At 36.4% G+C, this 27210-nt stretch overlaps 1 protein-coding gene across 2 annotated transcripts in view; it reads right to left on the bottom strand.

Moving 5' to 3' along the window:
* Positions 1-24666: 24666 nt before the first annotated feature.
* Positions 24667-27210, bottom strand: part of LTN1 (listerin E3 ubiquitin protein ligase 1) — a 67497-nt gene continuing 64953 nt past the window's right edge. The window contains exon 29 of one of the 2 annotated variants that reach the window (XM_060098588.1): positions 24667-26766. In XM_060098588.1, the coding sequence (XP_059954571.1) occupies positions 26704-26766 (63 nt within the window). In that variant the 3' untranslated portion in view covers positions 24667-26703. The remainder of the gene's footprint in view (positions 26767-27210) is intronic. The other variant, XM_060098589.1, reaches the window with a different exon arrangement.

The raw sequence follows: 27210 nt of genomic DNA, 5'->3' as shown, positions 1-27210 counted from the left end.
ACAATGCAGCCAAAAATAAATAAATAAATAAATAAATAAATAAATAAATAAATAATTTTTTTTTTAAAGCCACTATGAAGAGGGTAAAAAAGATAGCTAACAAGGGAATTAATGAACTGAAAGAAACTCACAGAATGTAGCTCTGAGAGACAAGAAGAGAAAATAGAAGAAAAATAATGATTATGGAGGATAGAATGCAAAGGTCTAGCAAAACAAGAATCCCAAAAAGAATGTAAGACTGTTTGGAAAGGTAATGGCTAATGTTTTTCCTGAACTGACATTTTAAAGAGAAGATGATGCCTCTCTCACCTTCTGAGATGGACCACACTCTGTCTTTGGAGTGTGTATCTACCTGAGTAAACCTTTCACTTTACTATGGCTCGCTCTTGAATTCTTTCCTGCAACAATGTGAAGAAATCAGGAAAATATAGACCATAATCAGGGGAAGATCAATCAGTACAAACAGACCCAACAATGATAGATTATAAACTACTAAACAAGGACTTTAAGATAGTTATTATAAATATTATGAATAAGTAAAAAGATATAAAGAAAAACTTGAATATAATGAGAAGTAAACATTTAAAAAGAACTAAGTGGAACTTCTAAAGATCAAAAATACGATATCTGAAGTAAAATTATCACTACAAGGGATTAGCAGAGGAAAAGATCAGTGAATGAGAAAACAGTGACAGCACAATCCAAATACAAAAAGGGAGATTTAAAAACAAACAAAAAACACTGAAAATATAGGAACAAAACCTCAGTGATCCGTGGGACAATATATATGCAGTCAAATTCCCAGAAAGAGAAGAGAAAGAGTAGGAGAACTGAAAAAATAAACTGCTTAAAGAGCTGATAGCCAAGATTTTTCAAAATGATAAAAACTATAGGTCTTCCCTGGTGGCACGGTGGTTAAGAATCCCCCTGCCAATGCAGGGGACATGGGTTTGGGCCCAGGTTCAGGCCCTGGTCCAGGAAGATCCCACATGCTGTGGAGCAACTAAGCCCATGTGCCGCAACAACTGAGCCTGCACTCTAGATCCTGTGAGCCTCAACTACTGAGCCCATGCACCACAACTACTGAGCCCATGTGCCACAACTACTGAAGCCCGCATTCTAGTGTCCGTGCTCCACAACAAGAGAAGCCACCGCAATGAGAAGCCCATGCACTGCAACGAAGAGTAGCCCCTGCTTGCCGTAACTAGAGAAAGCCCGTGCGCAGCAACGAAGACCCAACACAGCCAAGAATAAATAAATTAATTAATTAAAAAGAAGGTGAATCCTGGAAGCAAAAAAATGGATAAAGGAGAATCCACACCTAGACATATAGTAGTGATATTGCAAAACACCAAAGGCAAAGAGATCTTAGAAGGCAATCAAAGAGAATGAAGGTACACATCACTATAAAGCAGATGTTGACAAACTGTGTTTGTAAATAAAATGTTAGGACACAGCCACTCCAGTTCATTTCTTCATTGCCTGTGGCTGCTTTGGACTTCAGTGGCAGAGTTGAGTAACTGTCACAGTTACCATTGAAACCATATGGCCCACAAACCACAAAATATTTACTCTTTGTTCCTTTAATATGTTTGCCAATCCCTGCTATAAAGGAACTATAATTGAAACAACAACAGAATTCTTAAACAGCTACAGTGGAAGCCAGAAGCCAGTGGAGTAAGATCTTCAAAATGTTGAGAGTAGTGGTCCACCTACTGTGTTCCCAGCAAAACTCTTACAAGTGAGGTTTTAAAAAGTAACATTTACAGGTAAAAATGAAGGCGTTTACCAATAAGAGATCTACAGTAAAGGAACTTCTAAAAACGTATTTCAGGAAAAAGGAAAAACGTCCCAGGGGTCTCAAATGGAAAAAATAACTGATGGCAAATAAAATGTGAAAGATGTACATAAATGCAAACAAACATTATATAAAATACTACTAGTAATTACAGTGTGATTTAATTGGTTTGAAATTAGAAATAACAAATATTGAACAGCTGTATATAAATTAGGCAGGGCATTTTGATTAGGCTGAAAGTGTTCTAAATTCTCTGCAGTGTTCAGGAGGTGAAGGTAGTACTTAATATGTATGTGTGGTAGGCTGAATAATGGCCCCCAAAGATATTATATTCTAACCCCTAGAACTCTGTGAATGTTACTTTATACAACAAAAGGAACTTGGCAGAAGTGATTAAGGATTTTGAGATGGGAAGATTATCCCGGATTATCTAGGTAGGCCCTAAGTGTAATCACAAGTGTATTATAAGACAGAGGCAGAGGGAGATTTTAATACAAAAGAGGAGAAGTTTATTATGATGCTGCTGCTGGCTTTGAAGGTGGAACAAGGGACGAGGAACGAAAGGATCGCAAGGAATCAGCCCTGGAAGCTAGAAAAGGCAAGGAAATGATTCTCCCCTAAAGCCTCCCAAGGGAGTGAGACCCTGCTGACACCTTGATTTTGGCCCAGAGAACCCCATTTCAGACTTCTGGCCACCAGAACTGCAAGAGAATAAATTCCTGTTGTTCTAAGCCACTAAGTTTACAGTAATTTGTTCCAGCAGCCATAGGAAGCTCATACAGTATGGTCAAATTTCAAGGGTAACCACCAAAATAGAAACAGGAGAGGAAAACAGCAAATTATAAAACAAAAAGCCTCAATTAAAAGAAAAGAAAAATAGGGCTTCCCTGGTGGCGCAGTGGTTGAGAATCTGCCTGCCAATGCAGGGACACGAGTTCGGGCCCTGGTCTGGGAGGATCCCACATGCCACGGAGCAACTAAGCCCGTGAGCCACAACTACTGAGCCTGCGCGTCTGGAGCTTGTGCTCCACAACAAGAGAGGCCGCGACAGTGAGAGGCCCGTGCACCGCGATGAAGAGTGGCCCCCACTCACCGCAACTAGAGAAAGCCCTCGCACAGAGACGAAGACCCAACACAGCCAAAAATAAATAAATAAATGTTTAAAAAAAATTTTTTAAGCTAAAAAAAAAAAGACAAATAGAAAAGGGGGGTAAATCAAGGTAATGAGATATAATTTAGAATATCTCAGTTATCCAAGTAATTGAATTAAACTCACTAGCTAGAAGAAAAATGTTATAATTTTTTAATTTCAATTATACAGTGATTCTAAGAGACTTACCTGAAGTACAGTACATTTTAAGATTGGAAATAAAAGGATGGGAAAAGATATATTATACAAATCAACCAGCTGAGATAGCTACATTAATAGTTGACTGTACTGGGTTGAATAGTGTTCCCCCCAAAATTCATGTCCATCCAGAACCTGTGAATGTGACCTTATTGGGAAATAGGGCCTTTGCAGATGTAATTAAGTTAAGGTGACATCATACTGGACTAGGGTGGGCCCTAAATCCAATATGATGGTTGTCTAAGAAGAAGGACATTTGGATGTAGAGACACAGGCACAGGGAAAATACCACATGAAGATGAGGCAGAGATTGGAGTGATGAGTCTACAAGCCAAGGAGTGTCAAGGATTGCCACCAACTACCAGAAGCTGGAAGAGGCAAGAAAGGATTCTTCCCCAAAGCCCTCATGGGGAGCATGGTCCTGCTGACACCTTGACTTCAGACTTCTAGTCTCCAGAACTCTGAGAGAATAAATTTCTATTGTTCTAAGCCGCCCAGCTGTGTGGTATTTTGTTACAGCAGCTTTGGGAAGCTAATACACTGACAATAAGTTACAAGTGTTATTAGGGATAGAAATGGACACTAAAGAATGATAAAAGGTGTACAGGCAGATATTCACAGTTATAAACTGGAATGTAACTGTAAAAGAGCCTCATACTATACAAAATAAAAAGAGAAATTCAAGTTTAATTTGACTGATCAGTCATACAGGAAGATTTCAAATCCCCTCTCAATTACCACAATATCAAGGAGATTTACAAGAAACATAAAGGTAGATTTGAACAATAGAAATGTTTGATTTATAGACTAACGTATAATAGAGCTCTGGAGCCAACAATTAGAGAATACATAAGCATACATGGGATGTTTACAAACATAATTACCTATTGGGCCAAAAGCAAGTCCCTGGAATAATCAAAGAATCAGTATCATATAGCTCATATTCTCTGATTATAAAGTAATTAGGTTATAAATCTTTAAGAAAAAGATAAATTTTAAAACTCTTCATACATTTGCAAAATTTAAAACATGCTTCTAAATAATTTGTAGGTCAAAATTAAGTGATAATGGGCATTTTTTAAATGACTGAATTATATGAAAATTTCAATATCAGAACTTAGGGAATTCAGTGGAAGTAAAACTTAGAAGGAAATTTACAGCCTTAAATGCTTATAAAAGAAAAGAAGAAAGGCCTAGAATTAATATACTAGGTGTCCAATTTGAGAAGGTAGAATAAATTCTCTAAAAAAGTAGGAAAATTGGCAATATGATATAGATGAGAGCAAAAATTGATTTTATTTTTATTTATTAATTTATTTTGGCCACACTGTGCAGCCTGCGGGATCTTAGTTCCCTGACCAGGGATTGAACCCAGGCCCTCGGCAATGAAAGCACTGAGTCCTAACCACTGGACTGCCAGGGAATTCCCAAAAATTGATTTTAAAAGAAAGATACAATAATATATCAAAGGACAAATATCTGAAAAATGAGGAATTCTGATTATATCGATAATGAAAAAGAGAAGTCACAAATGAAAAAATATGAACACTTGGATGCCAATCATTTTTAAATAGAGATGAAATGGACAACTTCATAGAACTTTCTCAAGCTTCAGCATTCACTACAATATCCTGTATGGGTTGTTAAACCACAAGATAAAGGTAGCACGTGTTTGCATCTGAGTCCTCTTCTCAGGCTGGTCCCTGCTTATAGATGTTTAGAGGTCCAAGATCTCTTTTCATTTTGGATGGTCTCAGTCCAAGTTGTATTTCCGCTGATGTAGTTCTCTTTAAAACTTTAAGGTCTCCTGAAAATCTTTTTGGGGTTAACTCGATTAGATATATGCTACACACATAAATCTTTTCAGGATAAGCTCCGCTCTACCTTGGGCTTCTGTTGAGATATCTTAGGGTTAATGCCCGTAAGCTTCCTAGAGGCCCTGTTATTTAACAGAATCTGTGAGGTTCATCCTTAAAATATTTAAAGAGCCTTTATTCTGACTGAAAATGCTCTGAGACACCACCTTTGATCTTTCTGAGGTCTTAGTGAAGGATTTTATAGTCATACCTTTAATTTCATCTTTAGACCATGAATTTGATTTTTGCTCCAAATGGCAAAGTGAAAACAACTTAGGCTGAGTTTCACTGTCATTCTCACAGATCTATAAACTCCAACTAGATTGGCTTAGCTCATTGGCATAGGCAGTAGAATTGGTAAGAAAAACCTCATGACTTAAGTGAAGAGTGGGAAAGGAGTGTGAAGTACAGGTCACCGGGGAGACTTGTTTCCAACCTATAGCCCTTGGCTGTGGATCCCATGACAGTACTTTTGCAAACGTGCCATAACAACATTTTGGGGAGTGGATTACCGTATGAAGGCCCATTGGCTCCAGTAAGCCAGCACTAATGGTGGTTCCACAGAAAACACTGCAGGACATGGCACTGTCAAGAAATGTAAAGGATCTGAGATTTTACCCTACTTGTAAGCTAACAGGTTAACCTGACACACTCTCACTGTTGGCAGAAGAAAGAATGCTTCTCGATCAGAGACAAAGAACTTTATTACTCAGCCTAGCAATTAATATGAGCACCAGCATATTTTCATCAGCTTCTCCTTGCTCTGGAGTCCTATGGGAGCAACATGGAGGGACCCAGAAGGATAACTGGCATACACAGTGGGTTGCATTATAGAAGAGAAACCCTGAACTTAAGGGAACCCCAATTTTTCCTTGTGGGCATTAAGCATGCCTTCCCTTTGCTGTGTAGACACTGTGTTTATTAGATTGGAGGGTAAGAGTACCTGCTCTTTGAGAAATGTCTTCTCTCTGCTTTGGAGAGAGACACTATCACTATTTTCTAAATGATGGTCACTCTACAAATGTATTTTAAAAATTTATTTATTTTATTTATTTATTTTTGGCTGCGTTGGGTCTTCGTTGCTGCGCACGGGCTTTCTCTAGTTGCAGTGAGCGGGGACTACTCTTCATTGCAGTGCACAGGCTTCTCATTGCAGTGGCTTCTCTTGTTGTGGAGCACGGACTCCAGGCGTACGGGCTTCAGTAGTTGTGGCACGCAGGCTCAGTAGTTGTGGCTGTGGGCTCTAGAGCGCAGGCTCAGTAGTAGTGGCACACGGGCTTAATTGTTCCACGGCATATGGGATCTTCCTGGACCAGGGCTCAAACCCATGTCCCCTGCATTGGCAGGTGGATCCTTAACCACTGCACCACCAGGGAAGCCCTATACAAATATTCTTGAAGAGATAATCCAGAACAAAGGGAAGTTAGTGCCTTAATTTCAAGACATGAAGAAACACAAGAGATCCATGAAGACTTATCTTCCAACATGCATCTTCAGCCAAGTGGGGGAGATACCAGGGAGTAGGAACAGTGACTGCATGTCCATAGGGCCTTCTGCTGAGACACTGCAGTGAATATCATAGCTCGTGTCACAAAAGAGTCCAACAGACTGGGTCTTCTGGCTCAGAGCCCCTGAGCATAACTGCCACAATAGGGTGATAGTTGAGATTTTGGTTAAAGGTTAGGTGCTACGGGTCCAATCCTAATTCAAGACACCACAGCTAGGGCTATGATAACCAGCTGGTTTCAAACCGGTGACAACTAGTGAAATTTAACCATTCACCATTGCCAGAATTCAGAATACATTAGTGAGTCTCCTGAAGTTTGGTGGCACTGACAGAGGCTTCTGTTAACAGCTTTGGGGTGCTATTCATGTTGTGTTGATCTAGTTCAAGGGCTGTCAAACTACAGCCCACAGGCGAAATCTGGCCCACTACCTGCTTTTGTAAATAAAGTTTTATTGGACCACAGCTTTTCATTCATTCATTTGCTTTTGCGATACACTGGCAGAGTTAAATAGTTGACCATAAAGCCTAAAATACTTACTACTTGGCCCTTTACAGAAAGTTTGACAACCCCTGTTCGAGTTAACCAGGGAGAAAATAGAGCAATGCTTCTTAACCCTCACTGCAGACTATAATTGCCTGAATATATTTCAAAATATACTGATGCCAGGAGTCCCACCACACACCATCAAATCAGAATCTTGAGGGATGAGAGCTGGGAATCAGTATATTTTTAAAACTCCCCATGTGACTCTAATATGCAGCCAGGATAACCACAGGAATAGAGGCTTTGGTAAGGGATGCCCATCCCCCTTCATAGGTGCAGTAATGGTTGTAGAAGTCTGAGCAACTCCCTTGTCTCAGTAGAGGAAAAGGGGGCACCTACACTGGCAAGGGCTGGGCTTGCCCTGAACTGGCCCTAGGAATACAGACACTGGACCTAAGAAGAGAACCTGAACCAATGGCCATTGCATCCCTTGCTTCAGTGCTAACTGAGCATCTCACTAGAGCAGTTTACATAAGAGTCAGAGAACTGGCAGATGGTGCCAATCTCTGCTTTCAGAAGGAAGGCATAACCTATGTTGATGGGCTGAGTCAGTCCTTGAGGACCTGGTAGACCTATTCTATGTAAGGTACAAGTAATCATTAGTGAAGTATGCTCAAAAGGAGGGCACAAGATGCAGTGACTGGCATGTGTAACATGGCACTAGTGCAGAGTGGGGCTAAACATGCCACAGCTAGGAGTGTAAGTACTAGAGAGCCCAAAAGTGATGATGTAGACTTTTGAGAGTTGGCCATTAAAGGTATTACAGCTTCTGTCTTACTGTCTTGGGTCACTCTCTCTGGAGGAATCCAGATGCCATGTTTGTAAGAAAACTCAACCCCTTGAAGACACCTAAGTGGTGAGAGGCCACAGTCTCCTGCCCACAGCCATGTGAGTGAATCATTTGGAAGAGTATCCTCCAACCCCGATCAAGCCTTCAGATGATAACTGCAGCCACAGCCAACATCTTGACCTCAACTTCATGACAGACCCCAAAATAGAGCCACCCAGTTATGTCAGCCTCAAATTCCTGACCCATAGAAATTGTGTTAGAAAATAAATGTTTGTTTTAAATTAAGGTTTGGGGTGATTTGTTACATAGTAACAAATAACTAATAAAACCATCAAACAGCTTTCTACTCAATGTGGAGTTTTTTAACTTAATTTGTAACATGCACAATGTTGTCAGATGTTGGTTGTATCTTCAACGGAATGAACATCCAAGAGGTTTATTCAGTTCCTTGAATTGAATATTAAAATTTCTGGACCAATTTTGGCATTGACTTAACTGATTTCTTTTGACATTATCTGATGATATTGACATTATTTAACTGCAAAGTTCTGCTAATGAAACACATCAACAATGATAGCTTTGCTTTTCATGTGTGAAATAAAAATGAGAACAGAAAATAATGAAATTATTTGAGAATAATCACTTAATTTAAATGGAAAGTCATGCTCCACAGAGTGATATATAAATGCACTTTTTGCAGTAGCATGTAATAAAACAATTGTCTATGAGCAGTCACTTTAAAATAATTATACATTTTTGTAGTAGGTGGATGGCTCCCACAGTGTATGGTAAATATATTTTTTAAATTAATTTTTATTTTTTGTTTTAATATTAGCTTAAATGTTTAATAGTTCAGTTAGTGTAAAGTGTGTGTGTGTGTAAATTAACTACAGGGCTATTTGGTAGTATATCACACTTTAGATGTTATCATAAATAATACAGTCACTGCAACCAATTTCAAATTCACTTCTGCTTCATAACTTTCATAAATTAGAAAGAACATTGTTTTTAGCACAACATTGTGCTCCACCAAAACCTGTATGTGCATTATCTCCACTGTGGGGATTTTAAAGTATGTCCACAAATTCTTTGACACTCCTCCCTTCAAAACGTGGAGTCTACTTTTTATTTTAACCCCTCAAGTGTGAGCTGGTCTTAGTGATTCACTTCTAAGGATTAGAGTATGCAAAGGGAAAAACAGTAACCACAACAAAGTAGAAATAATAACCACAATGAAGTATACATAGAAATTTATTTCAAAAAGTGAAAATAAAAATGAAGGCCAAAATGCTTCGTATATTTTTTAAACAACAACAAAAAATTTTAAACCCTCACTTTTAGATAACTGAGTCAAATTAAGTCATATTGAAAATTATGAAATGAAAAAGTACCACATATCAATACTTGCGGAAAAGGGTTCAAGTAATATAAAGACAGAAATATATCTCTCAAATACATCTATTAGAAAACAAAAACTATAGAAGATCAATGAATAACTCAAGAAGTTACAAAAAGAATAAACTATTACAAGTATAATGAAATAACAGAAAAAAATTAATGAAACATAAAAGAATCTGAGTGGTTAAACAAAACAAGGACCTGTTCTCTGAAAAGACTACCTAGATATATCTTTAGTTAGGGTGATCAAGAAAAAAGAGAAATAAGGCACAAATCAATAATATTAGGGATGAAAAATACAAATAGTATATAAATACTAAAAATCATAAGAAAATACCATGAATAACTTTATACCAATCCATTTAAAAACAGATGAAATGAATAATTTCCTAAGAAAATAAAACTTACTAACTTGTGAAAAAATAGAACATTTTAAAGAGTCTATGACTTTAAAGAAGGTTAGTTGAGTATATGCCCACTCCACTCCACAAAACAAAAGCACCAGGCCCAGGTGACTTTACAAGTGAGTTTTATCTAACACTCAAGAACCCTAACTCATTTTTTTAATATGAGCTATTATATCATTGATATACTAGTATATCATTGATACCAAAACCAAACAGAGACAATATAAGAAAGAAAATTATAGGTTAATCTCACTTATGAATATAAATAAAGTATAATAAAGATTATCATAGGGTGGTTTGTGAACAAAGAAGACTTTGAAAAAATATCTTTAAAATCCACAAATATATTATTAGTAATAATAGTACTGATCATGACCAAGTAGGGTTTATACTAAGCATTCAAGGATGGTTCAAGATTAGAAAATCTATTTAGGTAACCACCACGAGGATAAAGAGAAAGAAGAAAGAAAACCTTGTCATTTAATTAGATGTAGAAAAGTATTTGCTTAAACTCACCATCCATTCAGGACTTAAGATGAGGAAACAAGATGTGAAATTCTATAGGACTGTTCTCAGAACTACTGTCAAGCAGATTATGACAAACCTTGAGTTACACAGTCATGAAAGGGTGTTAAATTAAGGAAAGTGCTTTCCAAAAAATGTAACTACTTAATTGTAATCTTGTGACAACTAAAAACTCACTTCTAGTAAGACATGTCAAAATGTATATTCTTTTGCTGATAGAAAATGTAAACTTTACATATCTGTGTGGGGCTAGTTTTTTTTTTTTTTAAATATGCTTCAACCAAAACAACAGATGGAAGCCAATTGAAAGCAGAAGCAGACATGAGAATCCAGCTGCCTTCTAACAAGTCAGACATTAAAGAAATTTGCAAAAATTGTAAAACTGTGTTGCTCTCTCACTAAACATTTTATTTTGGAAAATATAATTATTTATCATAAAAGTATGCCAGTTCTATATTAACAGGTGATGGATTTGATATTGTTATTTAACATAAATTAATAAATATGTATTTTTTTAAAAAAAGAAAATGTAAACTTTTCACTTTGTAAGAGCTGTCAGTTCTGTTATTATGGAAGAATTAGGCTTTGACTACATAGTTCTGTTTGATTTCTTTCTTTTTTCAGGCAATGGCTAGAATCCTAGCAATACAGCCTTTGAAAGATCTGACCCAAGCAGTACAGCAGTTTCTTCAACATTTCTAGCACCATGACTTGACTGGCTCACCTGGAAGATAGTGTGACATGCTATTCCTGACAAACTCTCTAGCACCAAATCTAAAATTAAGAAACATTTTTAAATGTCTCTAAAACTATCAATAAAGAGCTGTCTGTGTAGGTCTGTTTAATTCGTATGGGAACCTGCTGCCAACCTTTCTCTTTCCATCTGCCAGAACAGAATTTCCCAAACAAATTTTGGGAAAGTATGTACCACTTCACATATTTTAAAATTGGTAACTAAAGTTTATCATCATAAGTTTAAATAAGTATAAATAAGATAATTTCCAGGGGCATACTATAAACACTTACATTTTTAAAAATAGAAACTGTTATATCATTCTCTTAAATATACCTAATAGAATCTAAATGTTATAGCAATTTGATTCCCATCATCAATAAAAAATACAAGAAAACCCTTCAACAGTCGGACATTTAACATTAATACATTGGATCTGTATTTTTACTCCATTTCCCTTTCAGAATTATAGTATATTTGGAGTGCTTAAAATATTCTCTTTATCCCCCTGTAATACTGCTGTATAGTAAAAATATGAATATAAATTAAAATTTTAAATATTGATTTCCTGTGACTAAGCTATAGGTATTAAAATATTTTTCTAGATTGTTATTAAATAACTATTAGAACACAAATAATAAAAACATAAACATTAAAAATTTTATAGGTAATTAAGCATAAATTATCTTAAATCTTACTGGAAATTCATCTCTTATTAGAGAGTTGAGACTAGTTTGTAGTTTTATTGTTTTTAGTTCATAGTTCCACAGATATATATATATATATATTATATATTACTTATAACTATATATTACTATAATTACTTATAAATATATAACTAAAATAAGATAGCAGTTGACATAAATTCTATTCCTATTTTTCCTATTTATAAATAAAATCACTGAGAAAACTCTTCATGTAAGTAGATGAAAATGGAGTTTTATAGTAACTCAATCTTTGTTACTCAATGTCATTGCATTCATTAAATTTTTTTGAGTAATATGCTAAACATGAAATAATTTCTAATGATGTATTGACTGACAGCTCTATTAGGCGGCATGCAGAATCTTAGTTCCCCGACCAGGGGTCAAACCCGTGCTCCCAGCTGTGGAAGTGCGGAGTCCTAACCATTGGACCGCCAGGGAAGCCCCTCTATTAGGCTTTTATTTTGTCAAAAGTAAGCAACTGAAAACCACTGAGTTGCATAAAAGGATTTGTTAGCCCTTATGAACATCTTTCTCAACATATTTCAAATTACCTCTCTAGGCTCACAGGGTTTTTTTGTTTTCCTTACCTTGGCCACTGTAAAATTAGAGATAGATGGGTGAGAATTATTTCTTAATTCTGTAAACAGAAGGACAAATGTGGAAGAGATGGCAGGAAAGAGAATCAGTCTGAGACAGGTATATTAACAGGAAGATCGATTTTTGGAGAGTACATGGGAGTTGAGAAAATGAAAATAGATTCATTTAAAATTCTCCATGCACAAGAAGTACCTCTTGAAAAGTCTTGGTGTGTTCTATTTGCTAAATTCTGTTTTAGGTAAAATTAGGGTAATTGTTGTATCTCGGATTTAGGAGTAAATGTAGTATCTATGAGGGTCTCTGCTTATGAATTAAAATGTAGCCACTTCTGCATATTGTCCCAAATTATACTGATAAATTTATCTGAAGGAGAGTTGGAGGAGGTGGACAGTGAAAGGCACCCATCATTCAGGAAGCCTTTTCACACTGGTGAGCATTTGGGAGAAAAAAAAAAAAGGTTTAACTCAAGGATTGACTTGGCATATCTATGTTCTTCCCTGCAACAAACTGAATATATACAGCCTCTTAGGGTGAGTCACTTTTGTGAACTAAAATCGATATAGAGTCTACACCAGGCAAAAAGACTAAGTTAAATGCAAACTAAAACACACAGTGAAAGTTCCTGAACCAAGACAGATCCGATTCTAGTTTGAGATCAAATAAAAACGGAAAGTGTAATCTGCAGCTGGCTTTGCCAGTGCTTCTATATCACAGCCTCTCTCCATCCAAGCATGAGTTGGTGAAAGTATATAAAAGCTCTACATAGACTGAGACATGACATAGAGGGGTAAAGGGTTCCAGAGTGTGCTCAAGCAGAGATACCAAAAGATTGCATATGTATACAGTATTGCTATGAAGGCTATAAAGTTTTTAAAAGAAGAGAGAGGAGAAAATGAATAGAATTGATATTCTAGGACTAATCTAGGTAACTGCTTTCCTCTAGTAGGAGTTTTTGTCATGGAACAGATTATGGGGACTTCCGCTTTTGGCTACAGTAGACTAACTTTTATCAGGCCAACTACCCTAGCCAGAAATTAGATATAATTATAGATACAGATATAAAGATGGAGATCTCTGTGGTCTGCCTGAAAAGACCAGGGTCACCAAGGCAGTAAGGACCTGAAGAATCCAGATCATGTGCAAAAGGGAAGTATGGAAGTGAGACTGATATTTAGCATTTCTTTTCCCCTTAAGGCAACGGCCTATTCATAAGCAGGGGCCCAAGGCTGAAAAGCTGAAGGTGGGAAAAGGTGAGCAGAAAGTGGTAGCCCAGAGGTTGAAAAGGTAAGTAGAGTTTAAAGCATTCTTAGAGGTGTGGGGATATAAAAATTGGAGTTCAGAATCAGCCAAGGTAAAAGAGCGCTAGATGAAATGTACATACACCAACCCTAAAAAGGACGGAAGATCGGACTTCCCTGGTGGTGCAGTGGTTGAGAATCTGCCTGCCAATGCAGGGGACACAGGTTCGATCCCTGGTCCAGGAAGATCCCACATGCCGTAGAGCAACTAAGCCCATGAGCCACAACTACTAAGCCTGCACTCTAGAGCCCACAAGCCACAACTACTGAGCCCTCACACAACTACTGAAGCCCGTGCACCACAACTACTGAGCCCACGTGCTGCAACTACTGAAGCCCTCGTGCCTAGAGCCCATGCTCTGCAACGAGAAGCCACCACAATGAGAAGCCCGCGCACCGTAAGGAAGAGTAGCCCCACTCGCTGCAACTAGAGAAAGCCCACGTGCAGCAACGAAGATCCAACTCAGCCAAAGGAAAAAAAGAAAAAGGGCCAAAGATCAGCTCTGAAGCAGCTAATTCATACACTGACCTGTTCTTATACAAACTGCCTGCTAGAAGCAAAAAAGTAAATCCTTTGTGAAAGAAGATAACATCAGTAAATCCTTTGTAAAAGAAGATAACATGAGATGGTTAATATCACCATCTCAATAATTTTTCATGTACAATGTCAGGCATTCAGGCAAAAATTACCTACCATACCACGAGGCAACAACAAATGATTGAAAATCAAGAGAAAAAGAGAAACTGGCATTAAGAATGATCAAACATGGGCTTCCAAATAACTTCTAAGTAACTGTAATATGTTCAAGAAAATACACAGGATGAAGAATTTTAGCAGTGTTCAAATCAATAAAAAAGAATTTAAAAGATATTATAGAAATGGAAAATAATGTAACTGAAATTAAGAGCTCAGTAGATGAGTTAAACAGCATATTAGACACAGCTGAAGAGAAGACTGGTGAATTAGAAGATAGGTCAATAGAAAAAAATCCAGGCTGAACATGAAAAGAAAAAGAATAAAACAACAACAAAACAGAAGAGAATCTAAGACACATATGGTTCATCGTAAAAGTCCTAATTAAGTAGGAGTGGAAAGAATAGAGCAAACATGATATTTGAAGAATGCATGCTTAAGAATTGTCCCCAAATGACTAAAAAAATCAAATCACAGATTCAAGTAGTTTTACAACTCCTAGCAGAAAAGATCTGACACCATAAACAAAACAAAGAGAAAAATCTTAAAAGCAGCTGGGGGTAGGGTGGGGCAAGGGACACATTTCTTTAAAACGAATAATAGCACTTACAGATTTTTTGCAACAGAAACAATGGAACTCCAAAAGACAAATGAATGATACTGTCAAGGTGATGAAAGAAAAGAACTGCCAAAGATGCAGAAAAGAGTGAAAAGCAATAGAAATAGTAATTATGACACATATAAATTAATATACAGACTTAAAAAACAATAAAGTCTTATGTTGGTTTTTGTTTTGGCTGTGCCATGCGGTTTGCAGGATCTTAGTTGCCCAACCAGGGATCAAACCTGGGCCATGGCAGTGAAAGTGCCGAGTCCTAACCACTGGACCACCAGGGAATTCCCATTATTAGTTTTAAAATATAAAGAAAAATAAAATACTTGAAAATAGCAGTACAGAAAACAATAGTACTGAAGTTATATAAAGGTCCTTGAATTGTCCAGGAAGTGGTAAAGGTATTAATATATGAGATGTTGTTAAGTCAAGTATGAAGGTTATAATCTCTAGGATGACCTTAAATAATAAGCTAATAGGAATTTTATTTATAATGTAAAATAGGACAATAGGAAGAAATGAAAATAATAAGTATTCACTAATCCAAAAGGCAGAAAAAGAGAGACAAAGGAACAAGAGACGAGACAACCAGAAAACTAATTATAAAATGTATCCACAACTGTATTATGTAAATGAGCTAAATATTACAATTGAAAAACAAAGACTGTTAAACTGGATAGAAAAGATTGTACATTTTAATGGCATATGCAACAACAGTGCTTACACAAATACCAGAGGAGCTGCAAGAGACAGTTAGTTGTCCTCCCATATCTATTCTCCCCATCTTCCTCAACAATAGAACTCTTGATTTTTAGCTAGATATGTGGCTGCTTGGAATAATGATTATATTTTCCACCTTCTCTTGCAGCTAGTGGTGAACACAAGAACAAATTCTTTCCAATGAGAAATAAATAAAAGTGTCGTGCGCGACTTATGAGGAGAGTCCCTAAGGCAAGGGAGCATGCTCCTCTTCATCTTTCTTCTTTTGTGCTGAATGTAAAGTACTCAAAATGGCTGGTGCTTGAGCAGTCACCTTGGACCATGAAGTGGAGTCACACATTGAGAATACTGAAGCAACAACATAAGAATCCTAGGTCTATATTCATACATAAGAAACCTAGGTCCATATATATAGACATAAGAAGCCAAGGTCCGTATACATACATAAGAAACCTAGGTCCCCAAACTGCTTATATCTAGACTTCATTTACAAAAGAGATCAATTTCTTTCTTGTGTAAACCATATTTACTTTGAATTTTTTGTCACTCAGAGCCAAACCTAATCAATACTGAATTCTCAAGGACTTCTCCCAAACTTAAAGAATATTAACATCCTTCTAAGCTAGATCTTGGTCTCGCATCCAGAATATATTAAAAAGTCTTAACAACTCAATAGCAATAAAAACAAAACTTTACCTCAATTTAAAAATGAGGAAAGGATTTGAATAGATATTTCTCCAAAGAAGATATACAACCAACAAGTATTTGAATAGATAGATGCTCAACATCATTAGTCATTAGGGAAATTCAAATCAAAACCACAATGAAATAATATTACATATCCACTAGGATGGCTATATATAATTTTTAAAAATGCAAAATAACAAGTGTGTGAGAGACTGTAAAGAAACTGGAACCCTCATACCTGGCTGACTGGGAATGTAAAATGTGGCAGCCGCTGTGGAAAAGTTTGGTTTTCCTTAGAAAGTTAAACACAGAATCATCGGCAATTCTACTCCTATGTATATACCCAAAATAACTGAAGACAAGTACTCATAAAAATAATTGTACATAAACGTCCAAAGAAGCACTATTCACAATAGTGAAAAAGTGAAAACAACCCAAACATCTATCAACAAAAGAATAACAAGCCAGTTGTGGTATATACATGCTATGGAATGTTATTCAGCCATAAAAAAGGAATGAAGTACTGATACATGCTACAATGTGGAGGAACCTCAAAAACATGCTAAGTGAAAGAAGACAGGCATAAAAGGTCACATGTTATACAATTCCATTTATATGAAATGTCCAGAAAAGGTAAATATATAGAGACAGAAAGCAGGTTGGTGGTTACTAGGGGTAGGGTGGGAGGTTGGGAAGTAACTGTTTAATGTACTAAATGCTACTAAACTGTCCACTTTATTTTTTTATTTTTTGACCATGCCCCGAGGTCTGCAGGATCTTAGTTCCCTGACCAGGGATCAAACCCAGGCCCACAGCAGTGAAAGTGTTGCATCTTAACCACTGGATCGCCAGGGAATTCCCACTGTCCACTTAAAAATGGTTAATTTTGGGAATTCCCTGGCAGTCCAGTGGTTAGAACTCCACGCTCTCACTGCTGAGGGCCTGGGTTCAAACCCTGGTTGGGGCACTAAGATCCCACAAGTCGCATGGCGCAGCCAAAAATTAAAACTAAACTTTAAAAAACTAAAATAAAATGGTTAATTTTATGTTATGTGGATTTCACTTAATTAAAAAAAAAAACTATACAACCAACAAACCTGTTAAGAATAAAAAAGCCTCTCTCTCCAGTCTTGATAACAGACTGACTGTTCTACAGCCAGTAACAAGTAAATTAGAACCAATTCAAAATCTATGTAATCAACAATAACTTGATTCAGCAACCTTGCCTCTGCAAGCCAATCATTCAGTGACTGTCTCACAGTTTTGAAGGTCAACCAGTCAACAATAAACTTATCACTAAATCTTCTGAAAGCCAGCTGGCCAACAGGTCTTGCCAGAATAACCATGACTGTAAGAGTGACGTCAACCCACTCCACCTCTGTAACCAACACAACACCAGAACAATACCCGAGTCAAAAACCTTACGTAAAATTAGCAATTGGATTTACTCAAAATGATGGGCCAAACCAGAATAACTCTCCCTTTCTTAGGTAACATAGGCTTTGTTTCAGATATCAAGTAGTAATCTTGATCTCTTCCTTGGACATTTCTCACATCAAGATTATTTATAATACCTCAGTTGACAGTATCCCAATGGACCCTTGGACCAACAGGAAAGATCAGCGGCCTCTTGAGTCCCAAACTCCAATAGTCCTCACACCTGTTGCCAGGTGAGTTTCTCAAAAACAATCTGAACTTTGACTAGGGTTCATTGAGCTCTAATTGCTGAATTTATTTTATCTATGAGTTCTAAACAAATAGATCTTCGTATAAGGTTACTTAGTATACTTAGTTCTGTCTTTATGATAATCAGTCCCACTGCTTGGTTTGCTTTCACTTTCCTGTTCATCTATTTATACAAATTCTTGTCTTATGTTTTCTAATTTTGTCCCTGTCTTGTGTGTGTTGAACATATAAGGAAGTACTTCATAGGGAACAGATGGAGGCATAAGCTAAGTCTCCAAATCAACACAAGTTGGTCCTAAAGACTAATGATTCATTAGACTGATGAAAACTGGCTGTTAAAATGAAGGGTCAAACTTTGCTTTGGGTCCCCTGTGAGATCCTCTTAAGAGTTTTCCCCAAGACCTGGCAATTTGTGAAAGAAGTTCACTTTGTTTAGTCCATATTTCAGGATCAGTTGTTGGGGTCACTGATCACCTGGCTCCTTCCTATCCTCTGCTTCCTTGAAGAACCTCATCTATCATTAACAAACACACTCGACTAATGTAGTGCCTTTTTCTCGTTTGTCACTGATTTGTCTGTGTCAAAGACACAACCTCCTCCTGGCGCAGTTTTCACTATAATCCTAACTCTTGTGCTTAACTTGATAAAGGCAATTTTTTTGCTAAAAATGTCTTGGAATTACAATAGCCATTATAGGGAACTTCTGATATACCAAAATTAATACATTTCAAAGGAGCTCTAGAAAAATTAGGGGGGAAAAAAGCCTAAAGCATTCAACAGTCAACTTTTTGACTGGTATGTTGTGGCCTCAAAATGAAACAATGACTCTTAGAAAGCCTCTGTGAAAGAAATACCAGTTTGTTCCCAAACCTTCTAAACCCACCCCGCTTGCACCTTTCTCTCTACCCAGCTGTAGCTTTACCATCCACTAAAACCCCTTCTATCCTTCGGCACCTTCTTTTACCTCCAAAACAAGTAATCCTTTCCTCAAAGTTTTTCTTAACACAGACCATTTACATTATATATATTCCTTCAAAACAATAGGACCAGAATGCAGATCTAAACAAACTGATATCTGAACCTTGATCTAGAGTTGAGAGCTTTAATCAAGAATTTTCTTAACCTTAGGAAGACAAATTTAAGCAGAATTCAGAATTTTTATTTTTTTTAAATACAGGGACTCCCGTATTTTTTTTAATTAATTAATTTAGTTTTGGCTGTGTTGGATCTTTGTTTCTGTGCGAGGGCTTTCTCTAGTTGCGTCAAGCGGGGGCACTCTTCATCGCGGTACACGGGCCTCTCACTAACGCAGCCTCTCTTGCTGCGGAGCACAGGCTCCAGACGTGCAGGCTCAGTAGTTGTGGCTCACGGGCCTAGTTGCTCCGTGGCATGTGGGATCTTCCCAGACCAGGGCTCGAACCTGTGTCCCCTGCATTGACAGGCAGATTCTCAACCACTGCACCACCAGGGAAGCCCCAGAATTTTGTTTGATATTTATTGTCCTGGACTACCAGGTTTGTACCAATCGGTTCACTTAATTGTCAGCCCCTCATATGAGGGTAAAAAGCTTAAAAGCAGCAAAAACAGTGACAACAAAAAACCACAGAAAATTAGGTGATGGTTTAAATAACTCAGCTCTTCATAATTCAAGAAATGACCTTGAAAGGGTAAGCAAACAGGAAATGCAATACCAAGGCCATTTCAGATGCCTTTCCCTTAGGAAAAGTCTTAACAACTCAACAGCACCAACAAAAATTCAAAACTATGAACAAACAAAAGAGATGAATAAGTAGCAGACTCCAAAAACAAACCCAGAAAAAATTTCTCACAATATTCTGGAGTATCCTCAAGAGCTAATGTAAAGACAGACAGGCTTGTCCTTTTTTTTTCCTTTTTTTCATTTTCAAAAAACAAAAAAAAAAAGGACAAGCCTATTTGTTCATAGTTTTGAATTTTTGTTGTTGTTGTTAAGACTTTTCCTAAGGGAAAGGCATCTGAAATGGCCTTGGTAGTGCATTTCCTGTTTGCTTACCCTTTCAAGGTCATTTCTTGAATTTTTCTGTCTGAAAAAGAAATTCCCTGGCAGTCCAGTGGCTAGGACGCAGGGCTTTCACTGCTGAGGGCGTGGGTTTGCTCAGAAATGCCAATTTAGATGATCTCCAACATGCCGTTAAACAATTCAAAAATCTAGAAATCAAAACAAACTTCTGACCTTCAATATAAAGCAACTGATAATCAAAACAAAAATAAGACCAAAATATTCTCTGTTCTATGAGAAATGGGCAGCTGTGGTTAACAATACCATAAGCAGAAGGGCTAGGAGAAGAATTAATGTACAGTCACGGCTAAGAAACAGGACAACTATCCAAAACCTCTCTAGTAATGTTACTCCAGTAAACACTAGCACTTAACAATTCCCCGACCTTCTTCTAGATCCCTAAGGAGAAAGATCTATAAATACAGATGGACAACAATAAACTGATATGGGTAACTTAACTACTACTAACTTTACCTACCTATAATTCTATTACCATAGTACATCAGACCCATCAGAGTACTAAAACCACTCAAATAATGGAAATGTCCAACAATCTATAACTATTATTTCAGGACCATTATCAGAATATAGTACTTTCCTCATGGTACAACCATTTAGTAAACGGAACTGCCAGTTAAAATTTACTGCAGAATTATTTTTTAAAATTCTGGAAAATGCTACATGTGACCAAAGTATAGCTGATTCTGACATATGACTACACTATGTGTGATTCAAAAATTAACCAAAGGATAAGCTATGATCCCAGAATTTTATGGGCAAAAGACTCTCAAGACATAGGTTAAAGTATTTGTAGCTGAGTCTGAGTCCAGAGTGATTCTTCCTAGATTATCAAGAACCTTTCTTTTTGTATGTACACGTAAGGTTAGGCCTGCACTGTCCAATACAATAGCCACTAGCCACATGTGGCTAATGATCACTTGAAATGTGGCAAGTGTGACTAAGGAACTAAATTTCAAATTTTTATTTAATTTTTATTAATTAAAATTAGAAAATAGATCCAGTTATTGGAAAACTGTTAAGTGTGTTTGGAAAAAACTTGGGTATATGAATTTACTTTTTTAACAGTAAATTTCCTGACATCTAAATACAGATAAAGTATTTCTGTTGAGAATCTCCTATCTAAATTGAAATGCTGTAAATTGAAGATACACTGGATTTCAAAAACTTAATATGAAAAAAGAATGTAAAATATCTAAATTTTTTAATTGATTATATGTTGAAATAGTATTTTGGATACCAAGTTAAACAAATTGTGTTATTAAAATTTCACCTATTCTTACATTTTTGGCTACTAGCCAAACTTAAAATACCATATGTGTCTCACACTATATTTCTATTGAATGGTGCCTGATTAGTCCATGCTCTAAGGTAACTGTTGTCAACTGGGGACAATTTTATCACCTAGGTGACATTTAGCAATGTTTGGACATTTTTGGTTCTCATAACTGGGATACTGCACTGGCATCTAGTAAACAGAGGCCAGAGATGCTGCTAAACATCCTACAATGCACAGGACAATCCCCAAAACAAAGAATTTTTCAGCTCAAAATGCCAACAGTAGTGAGGTTGAGAAACTCTGCTCTAATGGTTTTTCAACAGCACCACATACAGCAAAAATTCGTTGCCTCTTACAGCCTATCCTTTGATCCAATAGCTTACTTTCTCTTGCATTGAGAAACTGCAGCCTAGACTAATTAGTTGAAGTATCTTCAGAATTTGTACTTAGTTCACCTTTAAATCTGACTGCATCAACAACAACAGCTAACATCACAATGCTGAAGGACTGAAAGCTTACCCCCTAAGATCAGGAACAAAAAAAAGATATCTGCTCTCACTACTTCTATTCAACACTGGAGTTTCTAGCCAGATGCCTAATAAAAGGCATCCAGAATGGAAAAGAAATAAAACTGTCTCTATGGCCAATGACAAGATCTTATATATAGAAAATTCTAAGGAATACACACACACTATTAGAACTAGTAAACAAATTCAGCAAGGTTGCAGGGTAAAAGATCAATATGCAAAAGTAAATCTGATGATACTATAAAATGTATATTTTCACTTTCTCCTTCTCATTTTATCAACCGTACACCAGAACTGTATGCCCTCTGAAATACAGAAACTCTCTTAACTGTAGCTGGTAAAAGAGATTCCCATGATTATGATTCTGCAGTTCAAGTCCGTGCCCAGAACAGACATTTTGAATACTCCACTACTAAGTTCCTACAGATGTCGATTGTTAATGGGTCTTATCTTAAAGAATGAATGTTATCTGGCTATACAGTAGTAACCAGGACTTAACCAGATAGGCTCAAGTGGTCCAACTTATGGTCTTCTATAGAGTACATCACATTACTAAAAATAAAAGAGTAAATCGATATACTGTAGCCAGTATTTTTGAAATAGCACATCAATTTGGAATGCCATGGAAACTGAAGTTTCTTAACCTCCTCAGGTACCCCTATAAAATCTGGACAACAAATATACAAATTATTTGATGCCTTGGTGCTACACAAAGAAGTTGCTGTCCTTAAAAAGAAAACCACAGGGCTTCCCTGGTGGCACAGTGGTTGAGAGTCCGCTGCTGATGCAGGGGACACGCGTTTGTGCCCCGGTCCGGGAGGATCCCACATGCTGCGGAGGGGCTGGGCCCGTGAACCATGGCCGCTGAGCCTGTGCGTCCGGAGCCTGTGCTCTGCAACGGGAGAGGCCACAACAGTGAGAGGCCCGCGTACCACACACAAAAAAAAAAGAAAACCACAGGTTAAAAAAAAAAAAAAAAAAAAAAAAAAAGACATTAATTGGTAATAGCTGACCCGCATGCCAAACACTCTGCTTAGTCCAAAGTCCTTTTGCAAGGAACTTTTACAAAACAGAAAGAAAAATTCATGGAGAGGTTCAAGGATTCCACCATAAATACACAAAATTTTTGCCTCTAATTTTGAAGACCAAACAAGCAAACCGAATAATTGGACTGTAAAACCTAAAGTATAAAATCTGGCAAAGCCCGAAGAGCCTCCTGGTTCCACCAGATAAACCCTAGGATGGACACCTGCCAAATTCTTCCATAAGACAACTTATTGTAGTAAGGACAAACTGGCCATGATAGGAAACAAGCAGAGGGAAAGGGAGTTCTTGGATGCAGACGATATGACTATCCAAGAAAAGTCTTAAAGGAGAGCAAGAGTAGAAGACTACTTGCCTACTCTTCAAGATTAATTATAAAGCAGTTTTTTAAAGAAAAAAAATCTGTGTAGAATTAACACAGATAAATAGACCAATGGAATAGAATACAGAGGCCAGAAACCAATACACATACAAGATTTGGTAATATAAGAGAGGAGGCACTACAGAGTCAATGGGCAATGGGTGGACTATTTAACAAATAATACTATGAAAACTGGCTATCAATATGGGGCGGGACTTCTACTTTACAACAGTCACAAAATTTAGTTTCAGGTGAATTCGGTATATTTTGAAATTCATAACTTTTAGAACAAAATATATATAAAAGAATTTTTTTAAGCCTCAGGGAAGGAACCAATTTTTTAAACCTAACACAGAAAAGGCTCAAACATAAAGGAAAAGAATGATCAATTTAACTGAAAAGTTCTGTATAACTAAAGACAGCTACAGACCATGTTAAAGTCAAGCCACCTACTTGAAGAATCCCTGTAAGAGATACAGCATTAGGTTCAAAATAATAATATATAAAATCCATGAGAAAAACAGGCACATAGATAATATATTCACAAAATAATGACCAATAAATATATGGAATAAAACTAAGATTCATGGTAGCCAGGGAAATATAAATTAAAACAAACAGCTACTATCTCACAGCTCTGACTGGAAAACTTCAAAAGTGGTGAGACTAAGTGTTTTAGTGATGACTTAGGAAAACCAGAATTCTCTTACACTACCACTGGGAGTGCAAACTTGCACACCAATTTGGAGAGCAACTTGACGACATCTAAGGTCACAGAGCATACATCTAACATCATAGAGTATCTACCACCTGAAATTCCATGTGGGTGCATATGTCCAGAATATCTAGCACATTTCATTTGCATGAGAAAATATTATCAAGAATGTACACTTGCAGCATGGTTCAAACTGGCAAACAGTAACAATAGACATGACCAGTAGTGAGGGAAATGGTAAGCAAACTGATATAATGGTACTGAACAGCAGTTATGTTGAATGAGAAAGCAAATTACAAAAGAGCACTTGTGATAGGCTATCATAAACTTTTAAAAAGCTGCTATATATTATTTATGGATGTAAACACATGGTAAAGTATAAAATCTTAAGTAGAAAGGAGTCACACCAACTTCAGAATAGTGGGTTAGCTCTATGGAGGGAAGGAGGAGATGGCCTCAGGGAAGAGTACAAAAGAGTAACATTTTATTTCTTTAAAAGTCAGAAGCATATATGGCAAAATAGTTTATGAAGAGTACAAGGGCATTTATATTATTATTATTATGTATATTTGAAATATTTTGCAATTAAAAAGAATTTTAATGGGCACATATGGTATAACAATCAAATAATAACATTAACTATTCACACCACAAAAACCTGTCAAGTAATAACATTAATTATTTTAAGCCACAGAACTTATGTACATACATTACAGCATGTGATAAATATGAGTTAAAAATAAATTCTAAAATTTGCAATTTACATTAGGGTTTTAAATGAATAATTTTCCTAATGGGCTTTGAATCTCATGCAATTTTAAAATGTCCTTATGCTAGAATTTTAAGGGATGCTCTCGAATTAACAAAGATATATAAATAAACTTTAATTAATGTGATATTCTGAATTTCAGTCTTATTTTGGAAAGCTTTTTCTTTAGCATATAAACAATAACAAGCTTTACATTTATATTTACAAGTCTCAAAGAAATGTGCTAAGAGTCCTAAGTATGAAGAGTAGGTATCCCACTTAATTAGTGTTTCACCAAGAACCTGATGCCCTAAATAATAATGTGGAAAAACAATGCTCCATTATTCCCTTTTCTTTTCTACTTGGGGTTTGGGTCAGAAATCAAGATGTACCAATACTGGAAAAGTTATAAACAAAGTCTTATTATAAAACAATTTTTAAAGGAAAAGTGTGTAATTTTCACAGAGGAGTAACACAATCCTTTGGGTTTACTATGTCAGAGACAGACACAGAAAAAGAGAGAATATTTTAAGAAAGGGGGTAAGAAGAGGTAGTAGCATTTTGCTATCTGTACTTCACTTACTGACTCCTTGAGCCTCAAGACTATAAGATAATAAGTACTACAGAGAAAAATTTAGGAGACAGACAAAACTGGGCCGGACACTGCATCTACAAATACAACTTGAGATCTTTAACTCACACGTAATACTTCACTCTCCACTACAATACCCTTGACCACATTCATACTATTTCAATAATAACCATTTTACCCAGTTTATGGTAAGCAGTAATTTTATTTAACATGAGTTGCTTTTTGCCAATTAAACATTTGCAACAGAGATGATTAGCTGATCCTTCAAGTAACCTTGCTATTAAAGATGCTAATATTTCCCATGTGATGGAAGACTGCAATAAAATTATTCCAAGTTCCAAACTTCCACACTTTTATATTTTGGGCACGATTTTTAAGGGCAATAGTGCTGTGGCAAAAGGCAGGTTTTTACCTACCCCATTTCAGCCTGTTAAACTGAATTTTACTTAGTATTAAAATTCTTAACTTGTACTTCTGAAGGGTGGAAAAAATCACCTCCCCGCAACTCTCTAATTTAGTGTAACTTTGACCAGTAAGAATAGCAAAATTTGCTTACAAAATTGAAAGCCTCCTACTACATTTTTATATTTTTTGTTTTTTCCACCACTTAAGTTTCAGAAATAACTCATTTATTTCTTCGCTCTTGATAGAGGAATAACTACCACTCTGCTTCACGAATAAAATAATCTAACTCCTGTTTCTCTCAAATTCTCACCCTCTGGAGACTCATTCCAACTGAGTAATAAATTCACTGACAAGTCTGCAATTCAAATTTCACTAGTACAAGGAAATTCTTCTTCTACAGTAAAAGGTCAGTGTTGTGAATTTAATTTTCTGAATTTCATAACCCTTTATAAATGGAGGCACCTTAAAGTTCAGTTTATACTCTTTTATATAGGATTTCAGAGCATGCTTTAAATAGCTTAAGATAAGCTATATTAATAGCTTAATGTCATTTTATCATTAAAATAATCTACAAATATCAGAATACTAATTAATTTTGTTGTCATAACTAATAAATAAGTCTTAAAATATCTGTAAATGTAAATCAACCCTCTCAATTCATTTACCTCACTCAGACTGTTCTAGAACATAGATCAACAAACTGAATGGGTTTGTCAGTATAATACAGTTGTACAACACTTTCACAAATTCCAGTTCTGTAATTTAGGGTTTTTCCCTGTTTATTTTTAAATGTACAAAGAGATTAAACTTTTAATATAAATATTTTCTCTCCAGTATGTAATATTCTTATGTAAAAGAAAAAGTTTCCGAACATTTACAAAGCAATCTAAAGGTAAGTACACCTGATTTTAGGATCATTACATTAACCAAAATAATTTTCCAGAGAAGGTCCTATTTGAAAGAATGCTCACTGGCCTTCTCACATCAACACTTCAAGATGAATCCAAATCCACTGCCTTTGCTTGATTTACTTCAGGGATCAATTCCAATGGGGAAAAGAAAAAAATCTCAGAAAAAGGTCTCACGACAGAGCGGACAAGTGGATTTGTTGCTAGACGTAAACCATTTGTACTGAAAAAGAAAAGTGTATTTAAATGTTAAAAACTTTTAAAATTGCCATTTTACATACACATCTAAAGTTACCTTCAAATGATAAAGACAAGGGAGAATACTGAAATGTTTGCTCCCCTCCGCTCATCTCCAAAGTCAACACAACTCAGTATTCCTTCCAAAGGCCACACTGTGATGCTCTCCACCTAGGCTCATGTACACAACCACGAAGATGTGTAAGGAAGACCTCCTGTGAAGGAACTGAACATAGGGTGGCTTTCTTTCCAATATGCTGTTTAAAAAGAGCAAAAAGCTCTGATGCCAGATGGCTCTCAGTTCCAATATTTTCAGTCTCCTTTACTTACGGTGTAGATTTTACAAGACCATCTATTTTTTGAGTGCCGAGAGCTATTTTAGAAACATCTACTTATTAAAGGGCTTTGATGCCACCAGTCTCAGTAAATT

The sequence above is a fragment of the Mesoplodon densirostris genome, chromosome 5, assembly GCF_025265405.1.
Source record: "Mesoplodon densirostris isolate mMesDen1 chromosome 5, mMesDen1 primary haplotype, whole genome shotgun sequence".
NCBI lineage: Eukaryota > Metazoa > Chordata > Mammalia > Artiodactyla > Ziphiidae > Mesoplodon > Mesoplodon densirostris.
The sequence above is the reverse complement of the archived record's forward strand: the minus strand, read 5'-3'. Positions and strand labels throughout refer to the sequence as shown.